The following is a 17,023-nucleotide window of genomic DNA, read 5'->3' on the forward strand; positions in this document are numbered from 1 at the left end:
CCAAAAACTTAGATGAAGAGCTATGTCTCAGAGGAGAGGGTGATGAGAGAGAATTCCAGCCTACAGTTTACGATGCACCAGAGGAAGTGGGAGATAAGAGAGTTGGAAGAATATAGGTGGACACAGAAACAGGAAGGAGCAAAGCTTCTGCAGTATTTAAACATGAGGGTGTGATATACAGAAATATGCAGCAAGACCATTTCCATCCATCGATCCTGCTTCTTTCATTGATCTTGACTGTGAATTTATTTTGAAGTATCACTTTTGAAACCCTCCATTTCCACTCCAACTGTTTCACATTCATTATCCTCAGAATGAGGTTTTTTGTTCTCTGTATTTTAACTTTTCTTAGCTAAACTTGAATTCTTGCACTAGTGCTTTTGTTAACGGAGAACATCTCTTAAGGTAGCTCTATAAAGTCCTCTCTCTGTCCTCTTATCAAGGTTGGAAAGTCAATGTTATCAGCATTCAGGAAATGTTTTAACTCCAGTTAGAAACAAAAATAAAACTTTTTTTTGCATCTACTTAACAGAGTGTTGATATATGACAATCTAAAAAAGGGAGCTGTACACATCTAGTGAATTGAGAGACAAATGACCAATGAATGATGAAAAGTAATAAGTGACGCGTGCTATTTAATAAAGACAAACATTGGCACCAACTATAACCTGAAGGATACAAAATTAGTTGCGAAAAAAATCAAAAGAATATATCTTTTTTGTTTTTAAAAATATATATATAATATATAGGTGGTGATGAATATTATCGGAAGGAGAATACACAAGGTACACAATTCCAGTAAATGCACTATACCTCATAGATCCTGTATCGCACCACATCATTGGTAGCCATGACATCTTTCAAATCTTGTAGCATATTGGTCATAAACAATGCATCAAGTCCAGCTTTACTCTGGGAAACTCTTGAAAGGGATTTGATTGCCTGGTGAGAAAGAAATATCAATAAATTTATTACTTTTGTCTTTTGCTCCCTTGATCGGTGCAGAAAGTATCACCCAAGACAAGAAAAGCCTGCACATAATGCCAAAAATATTTGCGTGTTCACACAGTAACTTTAACGTAATGGTTATTTGAAGGCACTTCCACTGGAGCATTATGTAACAAAGTTGGACACGGATCCATATATGAGGAGAAATGGTTAAAGAGTTAGGTTGCATAAAGTGTCTGACAAGGGGTGGGGAGGTTTAAGGATGGAATTCTGGAGCTCCACCAATGACAAGCACTCAAAATAGAGGGTACTCAGAGGTTCAGTGTTAGATGAGTGCAAGTCCCTCAGGTTTGTGGGGCTGGAGAGCTTGAAGCTAGGGAGGTATAGGGCACTGAAAGGCCTTGAAAACAAGGAAGTGAATTTTAAAATCTAGAATTTGCTTGACTAGGAGCCATGAGTCCTGTCCATGAGGGCAGGACTGATGAGTGAATGGGACTTGGCATCAGTAAAGACATAGCAGAGCAAGGGTAGGAAAGTCATTGGAGTGGCAAGTGTCCACCATGGAAGCATTCTTGTTATCATACAAAATTCAAAGGTTACCTACCAACAGAAACAGGAAATAAAACAAAAACTGATTAAAAACGCATCTACAAGGCAACTGGCACCAGTCAACTTGCAATGCGATAATCAGAATTATTCTTTGAAAGATTAGTCTCCTATGTGACCAGTGAAGATAAATCATTGATCCTATATTTGTTGAAAATGTCCCCAGGTCTCTTAATTCAGCTGCAACAAAATGCTCAAGTGGGCTTACTTCCAGATGTCAACCGCCTAATTCTCAACTTGCCTACCAAATCTCCTTCATCAGTCTCGGCCAAATCATTACTTTTGCAGTGCGTTAACATTTACTAGCATAGGAAACTACAGAGTGCAGAAGGACAATACAGTATTGGATTTATTCAGGACTTACTTTGACAAATACCCCATAAGGACTCAAAATGGGCCAAATGACTTCCTTCTATGTTGTAGATTTGCATGATTTCACCAAAGAATTAGTAACACGCTTGTCTTGTTAAAAAAAAATGTATTTTTGACATAGGCTGTCAATATAACATGCCAGCAGACAACACTGCCCCTTGTGGTGAAATGCAGGACACCAAAGAGCTTTCAGAGTACCTCAGTAATCACTTGGCTTGTATCTCACCTCTTTTGCAACAGATATTTTCTTTCCACCAATGCTATGAATCATCTCTTTGAGCAACTCGGGCGAGCTGAGAATTATTGGCACCGCGTCTGTATTTTCAACAATTCGTCCAATCTGGAAAAGTTAACAGTGTAAAGAGACCAATAGGAACAATGTTATAACTGAAAAAGAGAGACATTTTGTAAACATGCAGTTTCGCCTCAACATTAAAAAAAGATTTAGTTTGTGCCATCCATAGCACACTGCCCTGACTTTGTGGACTTCTTCATTGAGCACATTTCAAACTGCAAATTTTCATAAAATGCTCAAGGCATTGTTGTTAAACTGTTAGGAATGACACTAAAAACAAAAATACATTCACATATCCATTATCATTCATAGAGGGCGGGGCCCATATCAACTCTAATCATCTAGATGTTTGTATTTTCAGGTCGAGTAAAAGGCAGCACAGGCTTGTTGAGTCCAGCCAGTAACACCAATGCCCAGCAAATAAATAAATTCCACAAATGCTTGTTTGCATGGTGAATGTCATGAAAAATTCAATACATATGAAAAAAAAAGTAACTGCCCTGAATTAAGTAGTGGAGATCTGTTTGCCTTTGTCATTAATTTCAGTGCATGATGACAATCACTTTAGACTGAATTAAACTAATTTGCCCAAAATAACATCGAATATGGTTTTATATTGTATTATATTCAAAGTCTTCAGTCATTGTTTGCGGGCGTGCGTATTGACTTTAATTTCACCAGACATTTTATGAAATGGAAAACAAAAAGCAATGAAGACCCAAAGTGTAAGTTGCTGAAAGCTCAGGCAATAACCAGATTTGGGTCGTTGCAGTCGAAAACAGTAAGAACAAAAAAGGAAAATCAGATTTCCACCTTACTTGGGACATTGCCAGGATTTTAACGTTATCATCTGAATGCTGAAGTCCTTTTTGCAGTTCCACTCTGAAATTTTGAGCCAGGTAGACCGGATCCAAAGCTTGCAGAAGTCGATCAAGAATCGCAACAGATGTATCAATCTGCTCCCTGAATAAAGAGGATAATTGGATTTTGATAAAATAAAAAATTGTACTCGACAGACAAAGTACTTGGAAAGTTGACTGGTTAAAAAGCACAAATCTTAGGAAAATGTAACAATATTGTTTGCCCAGTAGAATCATTTTTGATCTTCCTTTGCCCTTGGGATTTGGGTGTAGTGACAAGAAAGCGTTTACAGTCTGTTCCTGAATGGCCAGAAGACATTAAGAATGGCTTGAATCATTTAGGATTAGGTCACACAATGGATGGTGGGTTAAATCCTGAGTGGAACTTATTATCAATTTGGACTTTAACAAAATATAGCTGTTTTCTTGCTGAGTTTCTTATGCCCAGCACAGATTATTAAAATGTGATAAATTAAACTCATTGCATTCATTAAAAACAAATGATTTACAATTGAGTAGAAACTTGTAAACTCAGAGAATAAATATAATGATTAAAATTTATAGCAAATGAAGTCTCCAACTGATACCAGCAATAGGAATAAAGATCTTTATACAGTACTGCTCATAGTAAGACGACCTGAAAGGTTGTATAATTACTGTTATGCGGATATTACTGCTAATTATGGACAGGAAGGTTCCACAAATTGTAATTGAGAGATATTTTAAAAAGATCACAAGATGAATACAAGAAACCAGTATAGAAAGAATCAATCTGATGGAGCTTGACAATGTAATAATGTCAATGCTCTATCGAAAGGCCACTGAGCAATTGAAACCGGGTGAAAGTTTATCTTTGTGATTAGTAAAATGATTTAGTTTAAAACCACAATATGTGCAGTCAATCAATATCTGGAGTAACTGGATAGCTTCCAAAAGCAGACGTCTTTTTCAAGGTGTGGAAAGGGGTTCTCGGTGACAGGTAGTCGATGTTTATTGATTTTTTTACTGCCAGGACTGAAGTGTATCAAACAAGCAAGACCAGAGTTGCATAATGAAGTCCATGTAAAAAGGTGACCAGAAGGGAACTGCAGTACACAGCAACGGTGTAAATGAGAAACAAACAAGGAGTTGGATGAAACCTCCAGTGAAGAAACAAACCTCTAGGCACAGCTAATCAGAGAGATCTCAAAAAAAAAGGAATGAAACTGGACAGGCTACCTGACATCAACTGGGCGTCATGGTGGCACAGTGGTTAGCACTGCTGCCTCACAGTGCCAGAGACCAGGGTTCAGTTCCCACCTCAGGCGAATGACTGTGTGGAGTTTGCACATTCTCCCAGTATCTGTGTGGGTTTCCTCCGGGTGCTCCAGTTTCCTCCCACAGTCCAAAAATGTGCAGGTTAGGTGAATTGGCCATGCTAAATTGCCAGTAGTGTTAGGTGAAGGGGTAAATACAGGAGAATGGGTCTGGGTGGGTGCGCTTCGACGGGTCAGTGTGGACTTGTTGGGCTGTAGGGCCTGTTTCCACACGGTAAGTAATCTAAATCTAAGACACCAGAAACAACAGCAAACTTAACTGTGTTGACCCTGCCAAGTTCTCCTCATTAATACTTGGGGGCTAGTACCAAAATTGGGAGAGCTGCCTGACAATCTACTCAGGCAACAGCCTAAGAGTTAGATCCATGGAATCATCTTTAAACCTTCAGTCATACTCATACTGTAGGTGGCATGGTGGCTCTATGGATAGCACTGCTGCCTCACAGGTTACAGGGATGGCTAAGGGGCTTGGTCTGGGTAGGAGGGTCAGTGCAGACTTGATGGCTTGAGGGGTTTCTTTCCACACTTAAGAGATTCTGTGAAATCATGCCTTACTCACAATGCCCCAGACTAAACATTCACCATCCCTGAGTGTGTCTATCCAGGCAGCAGGACAGACCCAGCAGGAGATGGCCACACAGTGGGACAAAAGTTAGGAAGAAATCGCGTTGGGAGTCCATACATGGACGCCAAATCCCATGGAATCTCATGTCAACACAGAGAGAAAACCTCCTGCTGCTTACCATGTACTACCCATCCACCTGCGTGGCTGATGAATATTGACTCCTCCATGTTGATCACCACTCACAGAGAGGATGACAGTGGTTGGGGAAACGTCAATGTCCACCATGAAGAGTGGCTCAGCAGCAGCACTACTGATTGGGTTGGCTGAGTCCTAAAGAAAAGGACTGCTCGACTGAGTCTGTGGCAGGTGGTAAAGAACCAGTAGAACCGAACAGAACCTACTGATCTCATTCACACTAATCTGCCTGTCGCAGATGTATCTATCCATGACAGCATGAGTAAGAGTGATCACTGCATAGTCCTTGTCGAGAGAGTCTCATCTTCATACTGAAAATGCCCTCCATTGTTTTGTGGGGCACTATCTCTGTGCTAAATATGATAGACTTTGAATCGATCTAGTAAACCAGGACTAGGCATACGAGGTGCCGTGGGCCATCAAACACAACCTGCAAATTTATGGCCCGACATAAGCCCTTTCTCCCATTACAATCAAGCCAGGGGATTTACACCAGAGTGCAGGTGGACATGTCAGGAGTAGCAGTAGGCATACCCAAAGAGGTGCCATGCTGGTGAAGCTACACACAGGACTGTATGCATGCCAGGATAAGCAACAAGTGATAAAATAGAGCAAAACAATTCCAGAACCAACAGATCAGGTCCAAACTCTGGAGTCCTCCCATACCCAGTGGTGAATGGTGGTGGACAGTTAAACAACTCACTGGAGGTACAGGCTTCAAAAAAATATCTTCATCCTCAATGATAGAAAAACCCAACACATCAGTGCACAAGTTAAAGCTGAAGCATTTGCAACAATCTTCAGCCAGAAGTGCCAAATGCATGATTCATCTTGCCATTGCTAAAAACCAGTCTTCAGTCAATAAGATTAATTCCTCAGGATATGAAGAAACAGCTGGAGGCCCTAATGCTGCAAAGGGGACAGGCCGTGTCAACAATACAGCAATAGTACAAAGGATTCATGCTTCAGAACTTGCATGATTCTGGCTAAGATGTTTCAGTACAGCTACAGTACTGGCATCCACCCAGCAATGTGGAAAATTACTCAGATATGCCCTGTACATAAGAAAAACAAAACAAATCTAACCCAGTCAATTACCACCTCATCAGTCTACTCTCCATCATCAGTAAAATGATGGAAGGGGTCATCAACAGTGCTTTGGGAGGCACGGTGGTTCAGTGGATAGCACTGCTGCCTCACAGCGCCAGGGACCCGGGTTCAATTCCAGCCTCGGGCGACTGTCTATGTAGAGTTTGCACATTCTTCCAGTGTCTGTGTGGGTTTCCTCCAGATGCTCTGGTTTCCTCCCATAGTCCAGAGATGCGCAGGTTAGGTGAATTAGCTATGCTAAATTGCCCATAGTGTTCAGGAATGTGTAGTCAGGGGTGTATATATAGGGTAGAAGGAATGGGTCCAGGTGGATTACTCCTTGGAGGCTCAGTGTTGTTGACTTGTTGGGCCGAAGGGCCTGTTTCCATACAGTAGGAGTTCTAATCTATTCTTTCAAGCATCACTTATTTAGCAGTAAAAGCTCACCTATACTCAGTTTGGGTACCTCTAAGCCCATTCAGCTCCTGCCCTTATTTCAGCCTTGGCTGAAACAGGGATAAAGTTAATTGGAATTCTAAAGATGAGGCGAGAGTGACTGTCCTTGGCATCAGGCTTATAAAATAATCAGCAAAACCAGAGTTAATGGAAAACAGATGGAAATTTCTCCTCTGCCTGGTGTTATAGTTGGCACATAGGAACATGGTTGCAGGAGTGGAGCCAACCATCTTCACCTACTTCATTAATGACCTCCCCTAAGGTCAGAAGTGGGAATGCTCACCAAATGCCCAATGCTCAGCACTATGTGCTACTCCTCCAAACTGAAGCAGGTCATTTTCAAATGCAGCAAGGCCTAGACAACTTCCAGGCTTGGGCTGAAATAAACAAGTAACATTTGTGCCATATAAATGCCAGGCACTGACCATCTCCAATAAGAGAGAATTGAATGTTTGCTCTTGGACATTCAATGGCGCCATTGTAACGACACAGGGTAAACCCTCCTGCTTAATTTAAAACCAACAACACAGAAAAGGTTTATGCCGTGCAGCAAGCTGTAAACATTCGAGTGGCCAAGAACTATTTGAAGTAAAGTTAACAACTTCATTTCTAAAAGTATAACAGAGAATAATAACAACTATTCATAATTCCTTCCTCTAACCTATCTTTTACCTTCCCCTCTTCCGATAAAACTCCCAATTAAGATGAACAGAAAAACTGAAATTTTAAAACCAGCCAGCAGTCGAATCTTCTCTTTATCTTCATCGGTAGACTGGCTCTCCAGTGTTGAGGTTTTTCTCTGGGCAAACTCCTTTTCTAGACAGGTACCTCTCAGAGTTCGGACTAGCAATCTACAGCTGTTGGCGTGGTGGCAGTTCTCCTCCCAACTGTTCAATTTTCCCCAGTCTTCTATCCCAAAGCATGGGATTGGGTCATTGGCTTTCAAGATTGTCAATATACTCAATTCAAACTTGATTGGTATTTGGTATTTTTCAGGGTATAATTTAAACCGATTGGCCTAACTCAAATCTGTTTTTGTCGTTAATAGGCAAGTAGCTACCTCAGTAGCTGGAGCACATGTTACATTGTGTCTTATTGAGAACACTTGGTGCTGTCACTGCTAGATTTTACTCTCAAAGTTCACCCACAGCTTCATAACACCTCCCTCTTTAAGAAAAAATGAACTATCATAATGAAAAGACTTTTTAAACACATTACCCTAACATACAGATAACTTTAAGTTCACCTTAACTACTTCCCATATATCTGTATAAGATTAAATAAAGACAAATTTCATCTAAACTCAGTTAAATCTGCGATAACACATCTGCAATTACATGTTGCTGGTCAGAAGAATGTATGATTTTTAATTTAAAAGTCTAACATAAGACTAACGAAATAGTTCATGTTATTGTCTTTAAAACGTTCTAAGAATGTAAGCAGATTGTGGTCAGTGTACACAACTGTCTCTGACACATTGTTCATGATATACACATTAATATGTTGTAAGGCCAGTACCAAACTCAATAGTTCTTTAATCGATTGTGGAGAATTTCCTCTGGTGGATGGTTACTTTTCAAAGAAGATCAACAGCTGGCAGTTCAATCCCATCCTCATCTTCCTGCAGGAGTACAGCTCCAACTCCTATAATCACGAGCATCAATGGTGACTTTAAAAGGTTTTGAAAAGTTTGGTGCAGTTAAAACTGGTTTGGTGGTTAATATAGATTTCAAATGGTCGCATGCCTCCTGGCATGGTTCTGTCCACCGAAACTTTGTGTTCTTCTTCAGCAGAACGGTTAACAGTGCCACGACACTGCTGAAGTTTGAAATTTGAAGTTTGGGGTGGCACGGTGGCTCAGTGGTTAGCACTGCTGCCTCACAGCACCAGGAACCCAGGTTCGATTCCAGCTTCGGGCGACTGTCTGTGTGGAGTTTGCATATTCTCCCCGTGTCTATGTGGATTTCCTCCGGGTGCTCCCACAATCCAAAGATGTGCAGGTTAGGTGAATTGGCCATGCTAAATTGCCCGTAGTGTTAGGTGCGTTAGTTAGGGACAATGGATCTAGGATGGTTACTCTTCAGAGGGTCAGTGTGGACTAGTTGGGCCAAAGGGCCTGTTTCCACACTGTAGGGAATCTAATCTAATAAACTTCCAGTAGAATCCACTGAGTCCCAAGAATCAAAGCAGCTCTTTCTTCAAGGTTGGTCATGGAAATTCCTCGATGGCCTTCGTCATTGTGTCCCGTGGGGTCAACCTTCCCTGACTGATGTTATGTCACCTCTGCTTATGCAAATTCTGTTTTATTTAATCAGCAGTTTTGCTTCACGTAGTCATTCAAACAGCTCTGCCAACTGTATCATGTGATCTTTCCAGGACTTAATAGAGATCACTACATCATCCAAAAAGACTTCACAGTTTGTTAACCCAGCCACAACTCTGTTCATGAGTCTTTGGAATGTGGCAGATGCGTTCTTCATTTCAAAGGGCATCACTTTAAACTGATATAGCCCATTTGGGGCTATAATTGCAGAAATTTCTTTCGCTGACTCTGATAATGTGCGGTTACTGGCAGGTACCTTTAAGTCCAATTTGGTGATGTAACTGGCTTGTCCAACTTTCTCGATATAGTCCTCCAATCTAGGGATTGGATGGGAGTCCGATTTTGTAATGGCGTTGACCTTCCGATAATCCATGCAGAATCATTGAGTCCCATCCGGTTTGGGAACTAAGACGATCGGTGAACTCCACTCGCTCTGCCTTGATTCAGTAATGTCCTCATCAAGCGTGGCCTCCACCTCCATCTGGACCTGTCTGTCTTTGAAAGGATTTAGCCAAGAAGGGTGTTGTTTTATCGGAGCAGTATCCCCTATGTCTACTTCATGTACAATAGCATTAGTCCTCCCCATCTGATTCTCACATGTGTCCTAATACCACAGTAACAAATTTTTCAGCTGCATTCTATGCTCGTGAGACAGATAGCTTCCTAATCTATCCCACTCCTCAAGGACTTCTTCATTTTTTAATCTATTTTGAGGCACGTCAAAATCCACATTATCTGGATTTGATTCCTCACTCTGTGGGGCAGTAACTAACACCTGTTTCTCCAGTTCATTCTCTTTAGTATATGGTTTCAACATGTTCACGTGACATACTCAACTCCTTAATTTTTCCTTTCTGCCATCTTTACTAGATAGTTCATCTGACTCTTTTTCTCAATTTGATAGGAACCACTAAACCTGGCTTTGAAGTCATCTCCAATCACTGGTAACAGTACTAACACATCATCCCCTTGGGAAAACATCGGAGTCTCAGAGCTTTTATCTGCCACCTGCTTCATTCTACATTATGCCCTCTTTGGGTACTGTTTAGTTAACTCACCTATTCTATTTAATCTCTCCCTCACCTCCGGTACATAATCTAAAGTGTGAGATCTCCGACTTTGGTCCTGTCAATTTTTCTTTAATTAATTTCAAAGGGCCTCTCACTTCATTAACTCAAAGGGAGTGAACTGGGTAGATTCATTTGGGGCATCTCTAATGGCAAACAATATGAATGGGACACCTTTATCCCAATCACTTGAGTAATCCTGACAGTATGCTCTCAACATGGTCTTCAAGGTCTGATGCCACCTTTCTAAAGCTCCCTGGGATTCAGGATGATACACACTGGATTTAAATGCTGTATACCGAAGCTATCCATAACCTCCTCAAACAGCCTAGCAATAAAATTTTGACACTTGGTCCAAGTGAATCTCTCTGGGTAGCCCATACTGTGTGAAGAAAGCTACTAACACCTCTACTACACTTTTTGCTTTGATACTCCATAATGGAATTGCCTCTGGAAATCTGGTAGACACATCCATTACAGTTAACAAGTACTGGTTAACACTTAGTTCTTGGGAGGGGATCTACACAATCAATTAAACACAGTGAAAGGTTCTTTAAATGTGGGAATTGGCAATAAAAGTGCTGGTTTTATTATCGCCCGTAGGTTACCTACCATTTGGCATTTGTGAGACATATGGCAAATGTTCACCATATCATTGTACATTCCAGGCCAATAAAAATGTTTTTGTATCCCTTGGTGACCTCCTACAGGTAGTTCATGTGCTACCGTAACACCTCCTATCTGTATGCTGCTGGCAACACAATCTGGTGCACTTCGGCCCATTTCTCCTCTGCACTTACCTACCGTGGTCTCCATTTCCGACTTGCAATTCTGTCTTTCAGATAATAACCCTCTAGAATATTCTCTGCCTCCTTTTCGGAGTACGCATCCACGTATATATCTTTTCTCATCTTGTCTTGCTGTTGCAAGTCTCTTAGTCTTTCAGGACTAAACACTTCTGTCTGACCCTCCCCTTGTTCAAGTTTTTCCATTACATCAAAAAGGGTATCCGCTAACTGAACCTCAACCCCTTCATCTGTCTCTTTACTTTTCGCTTTGTGTTGTGACGTATGATAATGCAATCTGATTACCACACAGTCTGGAGAAAATACCAGGATATTTCTGTTTTAACTCCTTGGGTTCTTGGTCTTCCTTGGGCTTCTTCACAACAAGGAGTGTCACTCCCACCTTGGATCCTGCCAAATCATTCCCCAAGATCAAACTGAATTCCTGGAACTAACACTGTCAATCACTCCCACTGTAAGATCCCCAGTCTTGTGTTGGCACTCCAACCTGACCTTACATCAGGAAATGCTAAATTTCTGTCCATCTATCCCACAAATTACCACGCTTGCAGGTAACAGATCAGAAAGAGTGCATATTCACTCATCCCTTACCATCAACGACTGGCTTGATCCTGTATCTCTCAAAAATTATAACTTCTCGTCCTTCTCCCCCTGTTCTTTCTGAGTAAACTTTACCTATAGAGGCAAATTCTTTGTAAAAATCAGGTACTAACTCCATACCCAGCCCCTGCCTAGGCTGTGCACTCTCTTGCACTTCCTCAACTCTTATTGGGGTCTCCTTTACAATGCCACTGGCTTAGCTTCCTTTACGACATCTTTTCCCATCTTTGCCTTTAACTGTGACTTTACATGCCCCACCTTCTGACAGTGAAAACACCTTTTCCCAGTGCCCTTCTGAAACCACCGGCACTGTAATTTTCTCTGTCTCAATCCATTACAGTGAAAAGACCAGAGGCCTTTCACCTCCTGTCCACCCATTTGGGCTTCTTTAACCTGTGGTAAGTTCTTACCAGTGCTCTCTACTCTTGGTTTAGTAGCGTAGGATCCCCCCTTCTCCCAATTTCTATCCCTCTCAGGACGAAATTCTGGCCGGAAGCTTGTCTTATGCACCGACATGTGCTCATCTGCTAATTTTGCTGCCCTTCTCACTTCCTGAACTTTCTTTCCTCCACCTGAATTCTTACCATCTCTTGAAGTGAGTTTTTAAACTCCTCCAGCAGAATTATCTCTCAGAGCCTCAAATTTACTATCTATTTTCAAAGTACGCACCCATTGATCAAAATGTCTATGTTTCATTCTTTCCAAATCAACACAAGTCTGACTTGGCTCATTCTCTGTTTTTCTGAACCGCTATCTATATGGTTTATATGCATTTAAAATAGCCTGCTTTACCTCTACATAATCACTTGACCACTCATCTGACAGGCAGACCTATTTGTCACACTATCAGTTTAGTCTGAACTAGCATTACCCATAAATCCTCAAACCACTCCATCTGCCTATTTTTCAAATGAAATAAAGAAGGCTTCAACATTTTTCTCATTAAAATGTGGCAGAGTATATATAATATATATCCCTATTTCTCTTTCAATCTCCATTCTGTTAACTTGACTTTGCTGATTAAGTTGCAAATTTTCAAGTTCAAATTCTCTATTTTTGTCTTTCCCTTTCTTCTCTCCCTTTGCTCAGCCAAGAACCTTCTCTCTTTTTCCTCCCTCTTTCTTTATCTTCTAACTCCATTTTCGTCAATTGTAATTTATGTTTTTCTACTTCTACTGCACTTGTCTGTTTCTCCGACACATGCAAGTGTTTGAGTAACTCCCTTACAATTTCAGCTTTATTTTTGTCCTTAGTTAAACCCAAATCTAACTTATTTGCTAATTCTAAAAGCATGGCCTTTTTCTTTCCTTCTAAAAACTTTCTTGGCAAATTTGAGAAACATCTTCAAATCCCAGAACCTCTTTAGCAATTTTAAGAGCCATTTCTCTCACTTTGAATTCAATCAACCACAAGTCACCAAAATTAAACAAATTTTGTCTCATCTACGTTTTATTTAAAGATCTAAGACACTAACTTGCAAGCGTTTAAATCTCCTGGGATTTTTCGTACCCCCAAATCTATTCAATCTGTTTAAACCAGTTCAAATCACGGACCTGAGCCCGCAGACTGTTACAACACGGGATAAACCCTCCTGCTTAATTTAAAACCAGCAACACAGAAAAGGTTTATCCCGTGCAGCAATCTGTAAATAGTTCTTGGCCACTCGAATTTTTAAAGTAAAAATTAACAAATTCATTTCTTAAAGGATAACAGAGAATAATTAACAACTATTCACTTTTTTCTTCCTCTAACCTATCTTTTACCTTCCCTTCTATAATACAAGTCCAATAAAGATCCCAATTAAGATTTACAGAAAAACTGAAATTTTAAAAGCAGCCAACGGTCGAATCTTCTCTTTATCTTCGTGGGTTGATTGGCTCGCCAGGTCAGTGTTGAGGTTTTTCTCTGGATAACTCCTTCTCTAGATAGGTACCTCTCAGAGTTCTGACTAGCAGTCTACGGCTGTTGGTGTGGTGGCAGTTCTCCTCCCAACTGTTCAATTTTCCCTGGTCTTATACCCCAAAGTATTGGATTGTGTTATTGGCTTTAGAGATTATTAATATACTCAATTCAAACTTGATTGGTATTTGGTATTTTTCAGGGTATAATTTAAACTGATTGGCCTAATTCAAATCTGTTTTTGTCGTTAACAGGTAACCAGCTACCCCAGTAGCTGGAGCACATGTTACATTGTGTCTTATTGAGAACACTTGGTGCTGTCACTGCTAGATTTTACTCTCAAAGATATAGCCCCCCAACATCTTCATAACAATCATCACTGAATCCAACTAGTCATATCAATACCACACCAACAAGAACAGATCAGAGGCTAGGAAACATGCAGCAAATAACTTAATTCCTGACTCCCCAGAGCCTGTCCACTGTCTACAAGGTATATGTCAAGAGCATGATTGAATACACACACTTGGTTGGATGCATGCAGCAACACACAAGCAGCTTAAAACCATTCTGGACAGAGTGATCCACTTGCTTGGCACCACATGCACAAACATTCACTCCCTCCATCTCAGTTGCAGCAGTATGCACCATCTACAGAATGCACGGCAGAAATTCACCAATGTACCCAAGACAGCACCTTCCAAACTCTCAACTACTCGGGGGTTACCTTATCGAGGTTGATAAAATCATAAATGTCTTAGATATGATAAATAGACCAAGTCTTTTCCCTGGGGTGCGGGAGTCCAAAACTAGAGGGCATAGGTTTAGGGTGAGAGGGAAAAGATATAAAAGAGACCTAAAAGGCAACGTTTTCACTCAGAGGGTGGAATGTAAATGGAATGAGCTGCCAGAGGAAGTGGAGGCTAGTACAATTGCAACATCTAAAAAGGCATCTGGATGGATATATGAATAGGAAGGGTTTGGAGAGATATGGGCCAGGTGCTGGCAGGTGGGACTAGATTGGGTTGGGATATCTGCTCGGCATGGACAAATTGGACTGAAGGGTCTGTTTCCGTGCTGCGCATCTCCGACTCTATGATTATGACTCCCATCTAGATGGACATGGGTGTAGTTCCGCCACCACACCCCCATTTCTTCCACATCATTGGGCCACTATTCTAGAACCCTCTCATAGCATTGAGGGTCCACCTGCATCAAATGGACTGCAGCACTTCAAGGCGGCAGCTCACCCCCACTTTCTCAAGGGCAACTAGGGACAGGTAATAAATGTTAACCCAACCAGTGACATCCACATTCCATGAATTATTTTTTGTTTAATTGCCTATAGCAGATAGGGAGTGTAATATCCTTTCACTGCTATAATTACATCTGGATGGATATATGAATAGGAAGGGTTTGGAGAGATATGGGCCAGGTGCTGGCAGGTGGGACTAGATTGGGTTGGGATATCTGCTCGGCACATTGCTTGCTGGCACATTCAAAGCCCATGAATAAAGATTAATTTTAAATTACAAATGCAGTTACGTCTGAATCAACAGGCTTAGAGTATAAACCGGCAATAATTGACTTCAGTTATTTTGCTGGCAGAACAAGCACTAACAAGGTCACAAAGACATCTTCACACATTGCACCATGGGTCTCTCACATCTAATTACTGCTGCTGGAATTGATTACAACTTACATAGCCAAATCTCAAAAACACCCATTTACTGTCTTACATATTAAATACCACCCACACCATTCTGCCAGCTTGAAAATGTCCTGTCCCTTCAGTTGTGCTTTATGTTTCATATACTGTGCATTTGCTATGCAAGTTCAACATTTCAGATAAACTTGGAAAAAACTACCAGTTATCTGAATACCTGTTGTGAGCACTGTCTTCAGAGAGGTGATCACAACAATACAAAATAGTGAAATTAGTCTGCAAATTGAGAACACGTTGGTCACAAATTGGTCAGTATATAAACTGAAATTTTGATTCCTCTTCACAGATGCTGCCAGACAACTGAGCTTTTCTAACAATTTTTACTTTTGATTCTGACTTATAGCATCTGCAGTTCTTTCAGTTGTTATTTAGTTTATAAACTCTCCTCATTGAGTGCTTTCAATATAGGAGTAGTGGCCACACTGGTTCAGAAGGTGTCATTTGCCCCCATAGGTAGGATCATAACATGTTCAAACAGGTTGATTAAAATAATATAAATTCCCAAGCTCCCATCTCTCTTCCTCAACTTCACCTCTGCCCCTGACATCTCCAATACATTCCTATATCCAACAAACTGCACTCCTCACTGCCTGTGATCTGCAATCTTCTCTCTCCCACTCACCTCACTCCCCACCCCCCTTCCCAAACCCTTCTCCTTTGATCCCCTTGGTCTCATCTTCCCTTGATCTCAACTCACCACCTCCCTCACCCCTTCCCCTTCACTCTCTCACCCCTATCGCTTTTCCATCCCCTTCCCCATCGCTATCCCTTCCCCATTGCTATCCCGTCCCCTTCCCTCATTCCTATCCCTTCCCCATTGCTATCCCGTCCCCTTCCCTCATTCCTATCCCTTCCCCATTGCTATCCCGTCCCCTTCCCTCATTCCTATCCCTTCCCCATTGCTATCCCGTCCCCTTCCCTCATTCCTATCCCTTCCCCATTGCTATCCCGTCCCCTTCCCTCATTCCTATCCTTTCCCCTTCACTCTATTATCCCTATCCCTATCCCTTCCCCTTTACTCCCTCATTCCCCCTTGCCCCCTCCAGACTGGCCCTGGCCCCACCTCCTACAGCCGACACTCGCCTGTCGTCGCTGTTGTCGATCAGAGCGAACAAGACCCCGAAGCGCAGGCCAGCAGCCAGGTCGCGCAGGGCAGTGAGAGGCAGCGAGTAGACGGCGGTCTTGAGGCTCCGCAGTTCCTCGAGCGGTTCCTCCAGCTCGGCGATCTCCCGCAGCAGCTCACTGACGGACGCCGCCATCTTGGCTGGCCCGCCGGGAGATTCTCGCGAGAGTTTGCACAAAAGGCCCCGCCCCCTCCCCCGTAACCAGGGGCAACCGGCCAAACTCAGAGGGGCAGCAACTTCAAGCTCATCCCAGAAACAGTTCATGGTCAACCCAACCCTGGCTTCCAGATCATCAGCAACCGCAATGGCCGAGTAAATCATCTAGATCTGATTTATATTTGTGGATCTAATGATGTTTAATCCACTGAAGGGCTGGCAGGGCTCTTGTAGTGTAGTGGTAATGTCCCTGCCTCTGAGCCAGGGGAGTGCATCTAGGAAAACCTAACAAACAGCAAAATTCACGGCTGACCTTGGAGGAACCTGTGCGGGAGAGCTCGCAGCACAGGAACAGATAAGTGCATAGATTTAAAGTGCAGCCGTGCTGTAAATCTACAATAATGAGTAGAGTGGGTTCTTTCTTGATTGTACGATTACAACATTTAAAAGGCATCTGGATGGGTATATGGATATGAAAGGTTTGGAGGGATACGGGGAAAGTGCTGGCAAATGGGACTAGATTAATTTTGGATATCTGGTCGGCATGGACGAGTTGGACCGAAGGGTCTGTCTCTGTGCTGTACATTTCTATGACTGTGATTCTTTGACCTGGGTTTCAA

At 41.9% G+C, this 17,023-nt stretch overlaps 2 protein-coding genes across 3 annotated transcripts in view; one reads left to right on the forward strand and one right to left on the reverse strand.

Moving 5' to 3' along the window:
• Window positions 1-16,399, reverse strand: part of psmd5 (proteasome 26S subunit, non-ATPase 5) — a 34,154-nt gene extending 17,755 nt beyond the window's left edge. For both annotated transcript variants that reach the window (XM_072565757.1, XM_072565756.1), the window contains exons 1-4: window positions 16,207-16,399; window positions 3,040-3,184; window positions 2,153-2,266; window positions 814-942 (exon numbers count right to left, since the gene is read on the reverse strand). In XM_072565757.1, the coding sequence (XP_072421858.1) occupies window positions 814-942; window positions 2,153-2,266; window positions 3,040-3,184; window positions 16,207-16,382 (564 nt within the window). In that variant the 5' untranslated portion in view covers window positions 16,383-16,399. The remainder of the gene's footprint in view (window positions 1-813; window positions 943-2,152; window positions 2,267-3,039; window positions 3,185-16,206) is intronic.
• A 61-nt stretch (window positions 16,400-16,460) lies between these two features.
• ccdc180 (coiled-coil domain containing 180) overlaps window positions 16,461-17,023 on the forward strand; it is a 127,254-nt gene continuing 126,691 nt past the window's right edge. The window contains exon 1 of the mRNA XM_072565760.1: window positions 16,461-16,559. The gene's annotated coding sequence lies outside the window, so the exon portion shown is untranslated. The remainder of the gene's footprint in view (window positions 16,560-17,023) is intronic.

This window comes from Chiloscyllium punctatum, chromosome 49 (genome assembly GCF_047496795.1).
Source record: "Chiloscyllium punctatum isolate Juve2018m chromosome 49, sChiPun1.3, whole genome shotgun sequence".
Taxonomy (NCBI): domain Eukaryota; kingdom Metazoa; phylum Chordata; class Chondrichthyes; order Orectolobiformes; family Hemiscylliidae; genus Chiloscyllium; species Chiloscyllium punctatum.